We start from the raw sequence: 17,145 nt of genomic DNA, 5'->3' as shown, positions 1-17,145 counted from the left end.
CCAGACTGTGCAGCCTGGGCCCCTGGGATTTCATCTCTAAGCCTCCTAATTAGCACAGAGAAATGGTGCATGTTCTCCTCCAGGCCCTCACTGGGACAGGAGCTCAGGAGATGATCAGGACAAGGGTTGGCCTGGCCCTGCTCGCCTGGCACCTGAATTCCCTAGTTCATGCTTTTGTCTGCCACACCCTGGTGTGTAAACCTGGGGGCTCTGAGTCACCTTTGATTGCCCCTGACTCACCCCCACACCTCAATGTGGGAGGTGCTGTGTCCTCCCGAGCTGATTCCTCTGCACACAGCTGCTTCCCTGGCGTGACCCAGCCCAGCCCTGCTGCAGCCGCCATTATCAGGGCCAAGGGGCAAAGACCGCCCAGCAGGGGGAAGAGGAGGTTGTGTGGACAAGCTGCTCCTGAGAGAAGGTGCCAGGCTGGGGGTGGTGGGCCTGGGGGGTCCTGGCCTGGGATGGGGAGGGTCTGCCCAAGCTGGGGCAGCTCCAGGGATGTGGCCCTGGGAATGGCGGTTTCCTGGAAACTGAGCGATTCAGGCTGGGCCTTTCTAAACTGTAATCAGCCTCTCTCTCCTCCTCTTCCCCCTCCTTTTCCTCCTCTCCCTCATCCTCCTCCTCCCCCTCCTCCTCTTCATACTCTTCCTTTTCTTCACTCTCTCATCTGCCTCTTCCCCTGGGGTCCCTGGGTCTCCGTCCCTGCTCTCAGCCCCTGCGTCCCCATCTGTGACCCCTCCCGCCCTGCCCCTCTGCACCGGCCCTGGAGCCCCCTTACCTCTCCTGGGCCTCAGGAACTCCCCCTGCACCCGTCGCAGGATGCCGCAGCTGGGCCTGTCCTGGCTGGGCCTGGGGCCGGTGGCCGCCTCCCCGTGGCTGGTGCTGCTGCTGGTCGGGGCCTCCTGGCTCCTGGCCCGCGTCCTGGCCTGGACCTACGCCTTCTATGGCACCTGCAGCCGCCTCCGCTGTTTCCCGCAGCCCCCGACGCGGAGCTGGTTCTGGGGTCACCTGGGCCTGGTGAGTGTGGCAGCAGGACGGGGCTGGGGTGTCAGGGTGGGTGGACGTCCCCAGGGCCGGGAAGGGGCTCAGGGAGCCGGGGACGGAGGTGGGCTGGGGTCTGGGACGGCAGAGAAGCGAGGGCGGCGGCTCACTCACGCCTCTGCTCACTGCCTCGCTGCTCTGCTGCGCCGTCCCAGGCCTCTGTCCCCTCCTTGTCCTCCCAGCCCAGCCTGCTCAGCATCCTTTTCCTGCCTGTCTTCCCACACTGGTGCACCGTGAGGGCTCCCAGGGAGGGCTGCACAGAGCGGGGACCCCCGGTGTCCCTAATTCTCCACTGCGGGACTTGAGGCCTCCTGAGAGGCACCGTCCGGGGTCTGCTCCCTGCCTGGCCCATGTCCTGTGTCTTCCCCTCTCTGGGCTGTGACTGCCCCACCCCCCAAACACACAGGGGCACCGCTGGCCCAGAAGACAGGTGGGGACAGTGTGCCACCCCTGCCCTTCCTGGGCAGCTTCCTCTTACCTGCTCTTCCCCACTGAGATGTCCCAGCGGGCCCTGCTGTGCAGCCTGCATGGAAGTTGGCCTCTCCCTTCCCCTCTCAGGAGCCTTCCCTAACCACCCCCTCCCACACCTTGGCCTCTGACTCGGACCTGCTCTGTCCTTTGGTGGACGTGGCCCCAGTCTGTTCATTTGTAATGGCAGGGGCCATGGGTATGTCTTTAGGCTCAGTGGGAGGGTGCACAGCACACTCTATGCTCAGAGATTGATGGACAGAGGTGCTCACAGGTGGGAGCCACTGTCCTGATGGACAGTTACAGCTCCCGTCTGCTCCCCTGAGGTCGGCTGAGGCTGGAAGGTCCCGAGGGTGCAGACCCTTCTCCAGAGGAGAAACTGAAGCCCACGTGCACCAGCCAGGACATGAGGGCATGTGGAAACCTGCCTTGGGGACATGTCCTGAGGTCACATGCTGCCCACAACCCCCTCGGTGGTGGGGACATCGCCATATGGCTGCCCCCAGGCCGGAACCACTCCCAAGACAAGAAAACCCTTCCTGTGGACCAAGGTGGCCCCTGTGTGGGCAGACAGTGTGTCCTCTCCCTCTGCCCTGGGGTGCACCTGTGGCGTTTGGAGACGCCCCAGGAGAGAAGGAGCAGGAGGAAGCAGAGATTCCCTCCATCTGTGCAGGATCCAGACATGCTGTTCACTGCAGAGGCTGCGCCACCTCCAGAGGCTGCAGGGGGGACTGCAGTGGCCACTCCTGGGGATGTGGATTAGTCAGTGTTCTGCAGAGACACAGAATCCCAGGGCACACAGATCTGGGTGTAGGTCTAGACAGATAAGAGGGGATTTACTATGAGAACTGGCTCACATGACTGTGGAGGCTAAGAAGTCCCACCCTGTGCCGTCTGCAAGCTGGAGACCCAGGGCGCTGAGCTGTCATTCGGTCCACGTCCACAGGCCTGAGAAGCTGCAGTTCTGATGTCCAAGGGCAGAGAAGGTGGATGTCCCAGCTCCGGAAGACAGAGCCAAGTCCCCTCCTCCGCCTTTTTGTTCTCTCTGAGCCCTCAGTGGGTTAGATGGTGCCTGCCTTCAATGGGGAGGGTGGATCTTCCTTCTTCAGTTTACCCATTCCACTCCTCGTCCCTTCTTCAAACACCCTCGCTGACACACCCAGAAATTATATTTACCAGCTATCTGGGCATCCCTTACCCCAATCACATTAGCACCTAAATGTAACCATTCCAGGAGGTGACATCTCTGCCTTGCTTGCAGGTCACCCCCACAGAGGAGGGTTTGAGGGATGTGACTCAGCTGGTGGCCACCTACCCCCAGGGCTTTAAGTTCTGGCTGGGCCCCATCCTGCCCAGCATCATTTTGTGCCACCCCGAGATCATCCGACCTGTCCTGAATGCCTCAGGTACCATGCGGAGCTAGTGGTGGTGGGCGCCGTGGCACATCCAAGGGCTTCCAGCCCCTTGTCCCCGAAGTTCCTCTGTGGCCCCTGCAGAACCCCAGTCCCTCCTTCCCTCTTTTCCCTCAGGCGTCTTCCTCTCCCCTTCCTGTACTCACCCGCCTGCACCTCAGTGTCTCCTGCCTACACTGCCATCTGCTCCCTGCCCTGGTGTCCTGGGCACCACTGGGGCCCCAGGAGGCCTCTCAGTTCAAGGCCTTGTCCTGGGGGAACTCCCCAACTTCGTGTGGTCAGGAATGGACCAGAGGAAGATGGACTCTGACAGCTCAGCGAGAACTAAGTTTCTGCTGGGGCAGGCAGGAAGGCTTCACGTAGGAGGAGTTGTTGGAGCTGGGTGTGGATTGATGAGGAGGAATTTTTTAAGTGGAGGAAGGGTGATGCCGTGGGCACCATTAGTATTGCAGGCTCCCTGCCAGGCCTGGTGCCAGCCTTGCATGTGCCCAAGCCCAGGACAATGAGGAGAGCTGGCCGCTGGTGGAGGACCTGGGCTGTTTGCATGAGTGCCACCCCTGTGGGGCAGCTCCTTCTACCCCACCCGGTGGCTCGTCTGCCCTAGGTTCACTGCTCTTCGTGCTGCAGGCCCCAGGAATCTCCAAGGAGACCCCTCTGCAGCCCGGTGCCCTTCCCTCGCTCTCTCCCCTCCCTTCCTCGGGCAGGCAGGGCTGAGCAGGGAAACTGGCAGCATCCCACAGGGACTATGGCTCTGACGCTAAAATGCTGAGAGACCCTGGGCAGGTCCCTGGGTCTCTCTGGCTTCTGACATCTCTTCCAGTTGAGAGTGATGGAAACTCAACGCTTCTTTGCTGGTGTCAGCAAACAAAAATCTATTGACCATAAAGTCTGGAGAGGGTGGCTTTCAGGTCGTCCGCATCTTCCACCCCCCTGCATCAAGCCCGTGCTCTTTGCTCAGAGAGACCTTGCACTGGCCACAGCTCGCCCACTGCTGGGGTCTCTGTGCTGCCTCCAGCTGGCCCTGGGACCCGACTGCAGACAGGAGGGGCTGTGGTGGAGATGCCACTGCCTCTGTCTCCCCTGGACTGACCTGTCTGACCTCTGACCTCTGGTCCTGTCTGCCATAGTCTGGGCATGTCTGTGTGACGTCTGCTGTATGGACACCTCTTGTCACCTGTATATTTACACCTGGGGCCAGGTGGCACCTGGCACATGTTACACCTGCTTACACCTGGTTTACACCTGGAATCCTGGAGATCACCCTGTCTGGGGCTCAGCTGTAGCCAAGGTCACTTGGACCATGTTGGGGCCTATCTGGTTCTTGTCTGAAATGTTATTTGAGACTGTCCTTTTCTCCTGTTTGTCACATCAGGGCCATATTTGGGGCTTGTCTGAGGGCTGGGACCCACGGTCCCTGTGTGGACTGAGACAGGCCTTAAGTACATTCAGATCATCACACCTGGGGCACAGTCTGGGTCACACCTGGTCCACATCTGGGATATTACAAAGATTCTATTAATATTTAAATCCTATCTGGGGTCCAACCGTGGGGCATGCTGAGCTCATGTCAGACCATTTCAGGTCAAACTCAGACCATGTTGTGTCATTTAGGGTTTGTCATGTGTGCTGTGGCTGTGTCGGGACCTGTTAACACATCGGGGTCAGGTCACACATCTGAGATCCCTGTCAGGAGACGTCAGAGAGTTCTGGGGCAGACAGGGTGTCCTAGGTTCTTATGAAGGTGTTTTGTAGGGTGTTGAGCTATGTTCGGGTGCTGCAGACATGTTGAATCATGTAGAAGCCATGTCAAGGCATGGTGGAGTGCACTGTGCTGTGTTAGGGTGTGTGTTGCTCTAGTGTCTGCTGCAGCCTGGTCTGGGGATCCCTCCCTTCCCCCGTCCCCTCTGCTCTGTCCGCCCTTGGCCCCCTTCCTGCTATGCTGGGCTTGGAGGGGGAAGTGCAAACCCCTCCACTCCCACCCCAAGCCCCTTCCCTTCCCCTCCCTGTCCCTGATTGTCCTCATTCTTGTCAGCCGCCGTTGTACGGAAGGATGATATCTTCTTCAGCTTCCTGAAGCCATGGCTGGGTGAGTAACTGCAGGTGAATGGGGCTGGGGACAGCCTTGTGGGGCCAGGAGAAGGTGCTGCCTTTGTTCACTGCCCTTGGCTGCCCTACTAGGGGATGGGCTTCTGCTAAGTGCTGGTGACAAGTGGAGCCGCCACCGTCGCATGCTGACACCAGCCTTCCATTTCAACATCCTGAAGCCCTATGTGAAGATTTTCAATGACAGCGTGAGCATAATGCACGTAAGTCCCTCAACACTGGGGTTTTAGCTGGAGCCTTGGGGTAGAGGGACCACAGACAGGTCTGATCTGGAGTTTTGGCTCTGCTGGGAGGCCTAGGGTCATTGCTCTTCCTCTCTGAGCCTTGGTTTCCTCATCTGTAAAATGGGAATAATAATTTCTACTTAAAAGGAGGTCAAGATGATGTAATGCAGTCCTGTCCCTGGCACATAGTAGGTGTTCAGACAGTGTCGGTTTCTATGTTTCTCCCATAAAAGTCCTGTAAGCTACAGAGAGAAATGAGGAAGATTACATAGCAGCTACTGCTGCACACAAACCACTTCCAAACTCATTGGTTTAATCAAAGTGCTTATGATTGCTAACAAGTCTACAGGATAGTGGGCTGGTTCTTGTGGATGTGGAAGGGGTCACTTGGGGTGTGTGATCAGCTGCGGGTCAGGTGGCAGCTTTGCTGATACTGGCTCAGTCTCTCACCTGTGTGGGGCTCGGCCAGCATGAGGCTGATCTAGGATGGCCTGAGCTGGGACAGCTGGACTTTCCTCCACACGAGTCTCTCCCTCCAGAAGGGATCCCAGGGCTGTTCACATGGCAGGGACAGGGCTCCTGCGGGGAGTTAGCTGTGCTCCCCACAAAGAGGGGTTTTTATCTCTTCCTTTGGATCAGGTCTCTAAGTTGACCACACCAGTTTGCAGGGAGTTAGCTACACTCCCAGCAAAGAGGTTTTTTCTTCCGATCGGGTATCTCAGGCAGGGGTCATCGCAAAGGATGAAAAAATAGTAGGAAACAGAAATAATAATAATAATACACAGAGCCAAAGATATAGTTTATAAAGTAAAGGTTTATGAAAATAGATAAAAGCAGGGTATCCGGATGGGGATATTTCCTCCCGCTAGAAATATCTCCAAAACTGAATATCCACACAGGTATTATATAGGGTAGGTACAGGCTCCCGTTGCCAAGGGCAACGGAATTCACATACTAACAGGCAGTTTGCTTTAGGGTCAAAGTCTTCTAAAAGGCAATTACAGATCCTTTAACTAACTCTAACTAGGGGAACAATGAGTTGTAAAATCTTCTTGGGGCAAACTTCTAAGTTTTCTGATAAGGCTATTACTTCAAAAAACAGAGACATCTTGGCTCCGGTGATTGTGTTCTTGGAGACAGAGATTATTTCATAAGTCAACATGAGCTGTGCTTTGTGTTAATTACTTTAACCGTAAAGCTCCTTCTGGGCCCGGCTTGGGCATTAGCATATCTCTCTGATCAGCTCTCATCTCCGGGGGTCCTTGCCAGCTCTGGCAACCCATGGGTCTAGGAAGAGGCCTGCCTTGTCTTTCAAAACAGGTGAGAACCATAGGCCCAGTTTATAGCTGTTTCTTTGAAGTGCAGCTTTTACTGACCAAGGAGACGCCGTCCTGAGACCAGGCAGCTTTTGAACTAACACATTTCTTTTTTCTTTAAGGCAAAGCCTTATTTGACTTCTGAAATCAAATCTTGTCTCCAGAAATACAGGGGGCATTTCTATGACTCAGTATTCTTAGGCCCAACAGGCTCCAAGGACTGAGAGGAGGCTGCAATGCCTCTTGGAGTTTATGCTTATTAGAGTTATTATGTCATCATTTTCCACATCGTATTGGCCAAAAAAAAAAGTCAAAAATCCAGCACAGAATCAAAGGGTGGTGGGTAAAATAGGCTTCATCTCTTAAGGGAAGTTGCTGAAAAATCACACTGCAAGGAGAAGTGGAGAATTGGGGTTACGGATTTTTGTATGTATTTTGTATTTTTATTCCATATTACTACAGGGGTACAAACATTTTTGTTAGAAAAATTGCTTTAGTACCATTTGAGTCAAAATTGTAAGTGTGTCGCTCACCCAGATAGTGTGCATTGTACCCGTTGGGTGTGGATTTACCAATCACCCACTGCCCTCTTCCACCTGCTGGATTTCTGATGAATATTATTTCCATACGTGCACATAAGTGTGGATTGATTAGTTCCAATTTAATGGTGAGTACATGTGGTGTTTGCTTGTCCATTCTTGTGATAATTCACTTAGAAGAATGGTTTCCAGGTGGGATATGGATTTTTTGAACTGCCTAGGATTTTTTTCCTTACTTGCAAGGTTATAAGTTAGCGTGTTACTGTTCCATGGATTTTGCCACAAGACATGAGACTCCAGGGTCAGAGACAAAGGGCACTTGACTACTCATGGCACAGTAGCATGTGCTTCCTCTTGGTTTGCCTCCTTTTTCCAAGCCACCCAAATCCCTTGTGGGGGACTCAGGTGGGATTCTATCAATGCCTGTTCCTGGAGTCTATTGCAGTACAGGGAAGGGGCACTAGGTTTAGGGAACCTGATTTTATAGCAAACAGAAGTAAGCCTAAAATGTGTCCAGGGGGAATCATTACCTTATCCCTCAAGGTTCTTGTCTGCAATCACAAGGTTGAGAAATGACCCAGGTTAAGAACATCAGGGCCTTGCATTCTTGGTGTGCCCAGCAAGAATGCTCAGGGCCCATGGAAGACTACTTCTACCAACATAGGGATATTTTTGCAGTCAATTTATAATAATAAAGGTGAGGAAAACCAATATTTTTGAGCACTCACTATGTGAGAGAAATGATTCCTTGTGCTGATTTGCCAATTCCGTAATATAAATTGTCCAATTTAATTTTAATGCTCCTGTGAGTTAGAGTTTCTTTTCACCCCATTACAGATGAGGAAACTGATGGCCAGAAAGATTGGAGGGGTTGCCCAAGTCTACCCATGTAGTAAGTCCTGGGGTGGTGGAGCAGGGATTCTAACCTGGTTTACCTGGCACCAAATCAGGTCAACTTAAATTTTCCTAAAGATTTGGCAGGTGGGACCTAAAGGACACCAATGAGTTGCCCAAGGACACACAGAGCACATAATGCAGAGCTGAAATGTGAACTCGGGTCTCTTGTTCCCAGCCATGGGGTCTTCATCTGCTAATAGTAAAAGCTTCTGCTTTCACCCAAGCCAGGTCCTCCCTGGAGATGGGTACCTGGGGCAGAGGACCAAGAGGCTGGTTCTGAATGTGTCCATCCTGATGTGTGGGGTTGGGGAGGGGCTCCAAAGAGCCAAGGCCCAGCTCCCCCAGCTCTGTGACCTTCTCTGCAGGCCAAGTGGCAGCGCCTGGCCTCAGAGGGCAGTGCCCGTCTGGACATGTTTGAGCACATCAGCCTCATGACCTTGGACAGTCTTCAGAAATGCATCTTCAGCTTCGACAGCAATTGTCAAGAGTGAGTCCTTGCCCCAGGGCGTGGGATCTTGAGCTGTGGACCCAAGGGGGTAAGTAGGGGAGGGAGGATTGAGGAGAACAACCAATAGCTGTTCTGGAGCAGGTACGTCATAGCTGGGCTTTGAAGCACAGGAAGGGTAGGTAGAAATGTTAAAGTGAAGGCAGGGAGGCTGGGATGAGTAGAGTATGTGCAGAAGACAGTAGAGGTGACTTTGTATGCAGGAGGCTGGGGTGGGGGCTGGGCCAAGGACCAGGTGGAATCTGATAACACCTGAGCTGTGTGCACGGTTTTGGGAAAGAGAAGGTGCAAGCCTGGATACTGGGCAAGAGACAGAGGGGAGGAGGGGCATGATGTCCAAGCTATGCTCTGGCTGCCTAGTGGCACCTGGGCAGCTGACAGAGGTGGATGCAGGCAGAGAACAGGGTTTGGAGAGTCAAGTCTCATGGCCGATGCCATCTGTGTATCTGTGGGTCCATCTGTTTCTGGAGACTCCGTTTCCTGATGGGAGGTAGATCCTGGATGCTGGTGGGAAATGTTACTGGGTTTCAGGTGTGTTAAATTGTTTCCTCCCCATTCCCTCATCCTGCAGGAAGCCCAGTGAATATATTGCTACCATCCTGCAGCTCAGTGCCCTCATAGAAAAAAGGAGCCAGAACATCCTCTTGTACGAGGACTTCCTGTACTATCTCACCTGTGATGGGCAGCGCTTCCGCAAGGCCTGCCGCCTGGTGCATGACTTCACAGATGCCATCATCCAGGAGCGACGCCGCACCCTTCCCAATCAGGGTGTTGATGACTTCCTCAAGGCCAAAGCCAAGACCAAGACTTTGGACTTCATCGATGTTCTCCTACTGAGCAAGGTGGGCTTCCTGGGATCTGAACTCCAGAGATAGAATGGGGAGCTTCATTTCAAATGTCAAATCCAAGAACTTGGACTTGATCCAGTGGGCACTGGGGAGCATGGAAATTATTTGAGTCAAGAAGGGATCCATTCCTTAATTCCTCCTAGGGCAATGAAAAGTTTTCACCTGTAAGTGCACCAGAATTTGCACCACAGTAGAGAGACCCACACATTATGAACCTTGGAGCTCATAGAGAACAGCTGGCACATCTGTGCCTTCATCCTTCCAGAGACAGAGAGAGAGAGATACCTTTGTTCTGGAGTATAAACTACTCCCCAGTGAGAAGGCAATGAGTATGGGTTTATAAGCCAAATGCTTTCAAGGGAGTTAGCATTCTCTATGTTTACCACCCTTGAATGTGAGCAAATATCTTTGGAGCAACACTTAATTTCTAAGCTCCAAGGCAAATTGTCCTTTAAACATCCTGAAACCCAGGTTGCCGGCAACTTTTCCCCCAAAAGTCCTCATTATACAGAAACATGAAAATATTCATGGATCACTGATTCCTTCCACCAGGGATAAAAGAGGAGGCCAGGCAGTGACGGAGGAAGCCCATCAGGTTAGGGCTCTGGCAATGGTGTCCAGGGAGATCTAGGAGTGCAGGGTGGGTTTGGGTTCCTGGAAGGAGGATGCATCTTCAGGTTAGACCCAGAAATCTCAGAGCTAGTGTGATTTGGGTGGTTTTGTTTTCTCTCCAGGATGAAGATGGAAAGCAGTTGTCAGATGAGGACATAAGAGCGGAGGCTGATACCTTCATGTTTGGGGGTGAGGGTCCCAGTGTGAGGACAGGGGTCTCTCCATCCCAGGGATGCAGTGGGTGGACCCTGATCACTCCATCCCTTGCATCCTCCCTGAGGGCCTCCATGCAAGGGCGCTGTCCACCACTCTGGTGCTGAAGCAGCTCAGAGACCCAGGTCAACCTTCTTGCCACTCAGGCCATGACACCACGGCCAGTGGTCTCTCCTGGGTCCTGTACAACCTTGCAAGGCACCCAGAATACCAGGAGCGCTGCCGGCAGGAGGTGCAAGAGCTGCTGAGGGATCGCGTGCCTACAGAGATTGAATGGTGAGTGCAGGTCCTCATGGCCTGTTCCTGAGCCCCTCTCATTGGCTCTGCTGCCAGGTGGAGAGGAGAGAAGTTGTATTTATTGATTCTACCAGTATTTCTTAGTGGTAATAGGAGCAGATCCAGAGACACGACTTGGGACCCAGTTGGCTATCAAGGGAAAGACTGCAGGTTTTGGGGACAGAAAGACTGGGGTTGCTGAGAGAATTAGTAATGATGTGTGAGGGCTTATGATGCCATTTAGCACATGTTCATTAACGAACTTCGTCTCCACTCCCATTCTTTTCTCCATGAAACACCATTCCTTTAAACAGCTTCACTCACTGAGTGTTTGCTCCTCTGTGCCCTAATTCCTACCCGACTGTCCAGGCCAGGGATTCACAAAAGAGAACCAGAGGTAAAAGTCATCCATCTCCTGTCCAGAACACCTGTGTCACTCGTCCACTCAGCCTTCATGTAGCAAACACTCCTGCACTGCCTTCCCACCCCCAGTTCTGTGCCCAGCACTTTTTTGTGCTCTGGAAACCTGGGAAGGACCCAGCCCAGGGATCTGCCTTTGAGGTTCTCACAGTCTTCTGGGGGAACAGTCCCACATGAGGACATTCCCAGCCCACAGGAGCGTGAATAGAGTTGAGAGTAAGAGAAACAGGCCTGGGGGTTAAAAAAGTGTCTCAGCTGAGTCCCTGAATGATGGTCAGTAGATATTTGGGTGCAATTGGGAAACAGTGCTCAAGGTCAAGGAGATGGGCTGGGCAAAGGTGTGGGGAGAGACAAGACAAAGACAGAGGGAGAGAGGAGTTTTAGTGGTCAACTTTACCCCAAGGGTAATGGGGAGCCAGGGGTGGTGTTTGAGCAGGGGAGGGAGAGGTCAGATCTGGGTACCAGAAAGATCTTTCTAGGACTAGTGTAGACAGGATATTGGAGGGGACACGCTGTAGCATGAGGGTGCAGGGGGGAAGTTCTGAGGCCTCAGCCAGGCCAAGGAAGGGGGGATGCAATGGAAGCACTGGACTAGACAGGTGTTTGGAGGTGGTGTCCTCCCCTCCAAGCCTTTGCTCAGCACAGCATTTTCTGTGAGGCAAAGAAACATTTTCATGCATTTAAAACCAGGATTTCAGGAAAAATTATTCACTTGGTAAAAAACATAAGTGTCCAGAAGAGTTTATGATAGAAATATGCTTACTTCTTAAGCCTCACCCTAGTAGTGACTATGGCCAATGGTTTCCTGTGTGTCCTTCCAGAAAACGGCTAACCGGATGTCCACATTTACGTGAACACACACTCTCTTCTTCTGTACAAATGGGAGTATCTAAGACTGACACAGGTCTGCACGTTAACAATATACTGTGAGGTTGTTTCTTTTTCTCAAAATATGAGCTTTGGAAAATTAGTTGATTTTTAAAAATTTTTTTATTTTATTTGACACATTTTAGTTTTATATATTTATGTACTATAATGTGATATTATGATATATGTGTACAATGTGGAAGAATAGAATTCAGCTAATGAGCACATCTGTCCACTCATATACTTTTCATATTTGTGGTGGGAACATTTGAAATGTACTCTCCTAACAATTTTGAAGAACACAATACAGTATTGTTAACTATCGTCATCATGCTATGCAGTAGATCTCAAAAATGTATTCCTCCCATCTTACTGAAACTTGTACCCTTTCATCAACATCTTCCTGTTCCTTTCCTCTCTCCCTCCTCTGGTAACAACCATTCTCTTCTCTGTTTCTATGATATCTATGTTATCTATATTAGGTCACACAGGTAAGTGAGATCACATGGTATTTGTCTCCTCATGCCTGGTTTATTTCACTTGACATAATGTCCTCCAGGTTGACCCATGGCGTCACAAATGATAGAATTTCTTTTGTTTTGAATGCTGAGTAGTATTCCACTTTGTATATATACCGCATGAAAAATGAGCTTTGAATTACAAAAACAAATGAGAACAAGTTCTTCTTGTACTAAATGAGACATTACAGAGAAGACTAGGGTTATTGTTGACATTCCTCCCACCCCCTGAATCCCCTCCCTTTCTCCCCAGGGGTGTCTAGAGATATCAATTCGTCATCTATCTGTTTATCTATCCATCTACCTACCTATAAGTGATCTCCTTATATATCCGTATAGTTTCTACCTTTTGATATATATATATGTGTGTGTGTGTGTGTGTGTGTGTGTGTGTGTGTGTGTGTGTCTGTGTGTGTGCAACTTGGTTTTATCCCCTCAACACTGTGTCTTATGGCTATTTTTTGCTGAAGCTGCATAACATTCCATATTTTATTCAGCTCACCCTCATGTTGAAGACTCTTAATTAAATATTTCCAGTTATAATAGATTAACACCAATAAGCTTCCCAGTCCCTGTACTGATGTACCTCCCAGTCTGAAGTGTGATAGAACTACTGATCCTCATTTCTTCCTTTGGTGTAGCTGTATAATAGTCTATTTTGCGGATGTACCATGATTTATCTAAACATCTTCCCATTGATGTATACTTGCATTGTTTCCAGCCTTTTGCTAAATTAAACATGGTGCAGTCAGCGTGCATGTACAGTGACCACTGCATAAAGTGGGAGCACCTCTGAAAAGATTCCAAGATGTGCAATTGGTGAATCAAAGACCACTGCAATGCACAATTTTAATGATTGCAAAGCCATTCCTATTACCTGAGTTTGATGGCATCAGCTTTGCCATAACTTCAACAATACTATTATTGTATTTATTGAATTTTAAATCTTTGTCAATCTTTATATTTCTTCTTTAAATGGACATTCCTTTAAATAACAATGAGATTGACCATCCCTTGCACATGGTGAAAGTCATTTGTTTTCACTGTATGGAAGTGGTCATCTTACATGTTTTGCTCTTTTTCTTTGGGTTCATTTCTTTTTCATATTTACTTATAGGCATGTGTATCAGAATTAATCTTTTTTCTGTCTTGTGTTGCAAAAGATTGCCTTTTGATTTGGAGGGGTATTTTGGTTAATTTTTATAAAACCAAATTTGTCTACATTTTACTTTACAAACAGACTACCCATCTATTTCCTAGGGGGTTGTGGGACTTCTTTTACGAGATACGAAGTTTTCAATTATTTACGCGACTGTCTCTTTCTGTTCCATGGGTCTATTCTGCTGTTTTTGCAGCAGTGCCACACTATTTTTATTACTGTGACTTTATAAAAGGTCTTACTATCTGGTAGAATAACTTCCCCCTCTTTAATATTTTATTTTCAAATTTACCTACCTCTTCATGATCCTTTATTCTTCCAGAAAAATTTTAGAGTAAGTTTATCAAGTTTTAAAAAGTCAGATAGACTTTAATCTGACTTGAATATATTTCATTGGTTGAGTTCAATATATCATTGATTTGTGGGAAACATAACTTCATAATATTGACACATCCTCTCTCATAGTATGAAATGGATATTCACCTATTCAAATAATCTTTAGTCCTTTAACAGAGTTTAAAATATTTGCTTAGAGATCTTATGCATGTTTGTTAAACCAACCCTTAGATACTTTTGTTGCTATAGTGAAGTGTATCTTTTAATTGGATTGAAGGAAATTTATCAGTTTATCTGGAATATAGAGATTTCATGTTTCTTAAGTTTAATCCAGTTGTTTTATATTAATGTTATTTGCACCTTTTCTTGTATTATCTTTTCCAACTGTTTGTTATTTCTACATAAAGAAACTAATAATTTAGTCATATAGATTTTGCACCTAATTAACATAGTAAATACTAAAAATGGTGTCTAGTATCAAGAGGAAAAATATGGGTGATTTAATAAAAGCACTTGGAAAACTGGGAAGCTATCTGGAAATGTCCACATAAGTCACATATTTAATATTTTTTTAAAAAAAAGAAGAGTCTTAAAAGCTCTAATTGAAACCATGGGGAATTTATTTTATAGCTGCTAAGTAGAAATAACCCTATTTTGACACAAGTCCTAGGAGATAGACAAGAAGAGAATGATATAATGTTGAATAAGAAAAGATACATAGTAGTGTGTATAGTACCATAGCATAATAACTACAGTATAGTTACATAGCATGCTACTGTATAATTTTTTAAAGGTGCTTAAAAAGTAGCTTTGGATGGACACATTAAAAATTAATAACCCAGGGTAGAGTTTTCAAATTTTGAACCACTTAAGCGTATCAAGTCCTAACATTTTAAATAGGCACTGGAAAACAAGTGGGCAAAAAATTCAGCCCACTTACTGGATCTTCAATGTTTATAAAAGTTATTCAGTGGAATCGCTTGTGTTTGCTAAATATAAAATCACTACCTGTCAAAATGATACATTTACCCCAACATTTCAAATTGTGTTATGCTCCTTTTTTCTTGTCTAATTGCATTTGCTAGTATCTCTAGTACATTCATAAATGAGAGTAAAACATTGGATCTGTGTATTTTGTTTCTTATTCATTTGTATTACAATTTTGCTTTCTTGCCATAAAAAATGTTTTTCTGCAAATTTGTTAACTTTTTACAGTTGGTTTTGGATGCTGTGTTTTCCTCAGAACTATCTTTTTTTTTTATTTCAGCTCTTCATGGGGGTACAAAAGCTCAGGTTATATACATTGTCCATGTCCCGCCCATCCCCCTGAGTCAGAGCCTCAAGCGTGTCCATTCTCCACACAGTGCGCCTGGCACTCACCATGTACTCATACCTCCATCCCCTCCCCCGACCCCCCCCTTCCCAAGTCAGCATCTTCAAGCATGACCATTCCCCAGATGGTGTGCAACACACTCATCATGTAGGCATACACCCATCCCCTCCCCCCTCCCCCGTCTCCGTCTGATATCCAATTGGTATCCTTCCCCGATGTGCATTTAGGTGATGATCAGGGAAACTAATTTTGTGGTGAGTACATGTGATGCTTGTTTTTCCATTCTTTGGATACTTCACTTAATATAATGGGTTCCAACTATCTTTTAAAAATACCTGGCTAAATTTCTTGTGGTACTTTTCTAATTCTCTGCTCTTCTGATTTTTTTCTGCTTTTATAATTCTCAAATATTAGATTCCTGTGGAGTTTAATTTCTTATAAGGAGAAAAGTTCTCATTGGGAAACACAGCACCTGGAGGATTCTGTTTCTCTCTTTGCTCCCTGGATAATTGTTGGGTGGGGGGTGTTTCCTTAGGGATGACCTGGCCCAGCTGCCCTTCCTGACCATGTGCATTAAGGAGAGTCTGCGCCTGCATCCTCCAGCCCCAGTGATCTCCCGACGCTGCACTCAGGACATTGTGCTCCCAGATGGCCGGGTCATCCCCAAAGGTGCCCACAGCAGCAGGGGGAGGAGGCTCCTGGGCCAGAAGAGGGGCTCATCAGGCAGTGGGGCCTTGTCCTGACTGCACCCTCCTCTCTTCCAGGTGTCATCTGCTTCATCAGTATTTTTGGGACCCATCACAACCCATCTGTGTGGCCAGATCCTGAGGTGCTGACTGCCCCTGCACCATTTTTGCCCATTCCAGGGGTCCTAGAGGAGGGGGCAGGGCTTCAACAGGGAAATCCGAGATCTCCTCTCTCCCCCACTACCAGACACTCTCATCTGTCTCTCCAAGGCTGGCTGTCCTGGGAGACCCACCCAGCAAGCCTGTCTCCCTCTCACCCCAGGTATATGACCCCTCCCGCTTCAACCCGGAAAATGTCAATCAGCGGTCACCTCTGGCTTTTATTCCCTTCTCTGCAGGGCCCAGGTAAGGGTGGTGTGTGTTCCAGGCAGGGACGCAGTGATGGGTGAGGGGCATTTGGGCATGACTGTGAGAAAAGCTCGGGGAAGGGGAGTTGCACATGGTTATAATTTCAACTCTCCTTCCCCTCCCCCTCCCAAGGTTAAGGCCAAAGGTCCATAGAATGAGGTAGCTGTGAGGGTACCATGGTGTGCTCAGCACTCCATTTCCCTTTTCTGCTGTTGTGAGTTGGGGGTTGCAGTCTGGGCCAGGCTCGGAGGTTACGCAAGCCCACACTGTGTGTGTGTGTGTGTGTGTGTCTGTGTGTGTCTGTGTGTGTGTGTGTGTGTGTGTGTGTGTGGTGGGGGGTAGGGATCCCCGGTACACTTAGCTTCTCTCTCTGCTCCTCAAGCTGATCTGGGTGGGGCAGGGGCAGGGGCCTCTTGGGCCAAGTTCCAGGTGCAGTGGGGCCAGGATGCTTGTCCAGGGCAAACTCAGAGTCCCCACCTCTGCCGCCAGGAACTGCATCGGGCAGACCTTTGCCATGACCGAGATGAAGGTGGTCCTGGCGCTCACTCTGCTGCGCTTTTGCCTCCTGCCTGACCACACGAAGCCGCGCAGGAAGCCAGAGCTGATCATGCGAGCTGAGGGCGGCCTTTGGCTGAGAGTGGAGCCGCTGGAGGCGGGCACACAGTGACCCCTCAACCCATCCACTTACCTTTGCACATTTCTGGGAATAACACTGAACTGTCACCTCTGCCTGAGCCTGGTCAACAGACGGCACGAAGCCCTTGGGGACTGTGGGGATCCAGGGCGTGTGTCTGGGTGGGTTAAGGTAGGGCTCGTGGTTCTGAGCCCAAAAATGTGATGGCCTCTCTGGCTGACCACAAGGCCCTCAGGCTGATGTCAGGTTGTCTCAGAGCCCAAGTATGGACTTTCCCCTGTGGGCTATAGGGAGCCATGGGAGGTGTTTGAGAAGGAGAGGGACCTGGGT

The 17,145-nt window shown here is 49.4% G+C and overlaps 1 protein-coding gene across 1 annotated transcript; it reads left to right on the top strand.

The window, feature by feature from the left end:
• The first annotated feature begins 385 nt into the window (after positions 1–385).
• LOC123639775 (cytochrome P450 4F2) lies at positions 386–16,848 on the top strand. The gene is made up of 13 exons (XM_045553895.1): positions 386–418; positions 819–1,017; positions 2,771–2,915; positions 4,954–5,007; positions 5,100–5,227; positions 8,366–8,487; positions 9,077–9,347; positions 10,088–10,154; positions 10,325–10,454; positions 15,623–15,756; positions 15,852–15,916; positions 16,096–16,178; positions 16,671–16,848. The coding sequence occupies exons 2-13, from the start codon at positions 820–822 to the stop codon at positions 16,846–16,848; spliced, it is 1,575 nt and encodes a 524-aa protein (XP_045409851.1). The 5' UTR covers positions 386–418; position 819.
• Positions 16,849–17,145: the final 297 nt, after the last annotated feature.

The sequence above is a fragment of the Lemur catta genome, chromosome 1 (assembly GCF_020740605.2).
Source record: "Lemur catta isolate mLemCat1 chromosome 1, mLemCat1.pri, whole genome shotgun sequence".
NCBI lineage: Eukaryota > Metazoa > Chordata > Mammalia > Primates > Lemuridae > Lemur > Lemur catta.
The sequence above is the reverse complement of the archived record's forward strand: the minus strand, read 5'-3'. Positions and strand labels throughout refer to the sequence as shown.

What these genes read in the sequence shown, in the direction of transcription:
- LOC123639775 (XM_045553895.1), top strand. Translation starts at nt 820, where the DNA reads ATGCCGCAGCTGGGCCTGTCCTGGCTGGGCCTGGGGCCGGTGGCCGCC. An exon ending in TCTGGGGTCACCTGGGCCTG is followed by an intron (nt 1,018 to 2,770) that starts GTGAGTGTGGCA and finishes CCTTGCTTGCAG; the next exon opens with GTCACCCCCACAGAGGAGGG. An exon ending in TGGCCGGGTCATCCCCAAAG is followed by an intron (nt 15,757 to 15,851) that starts GTGCCCACAGCA and finishes CCTCTCTTCCAG; the next exon opens with GTGTCATCTGCTTCATCAGT.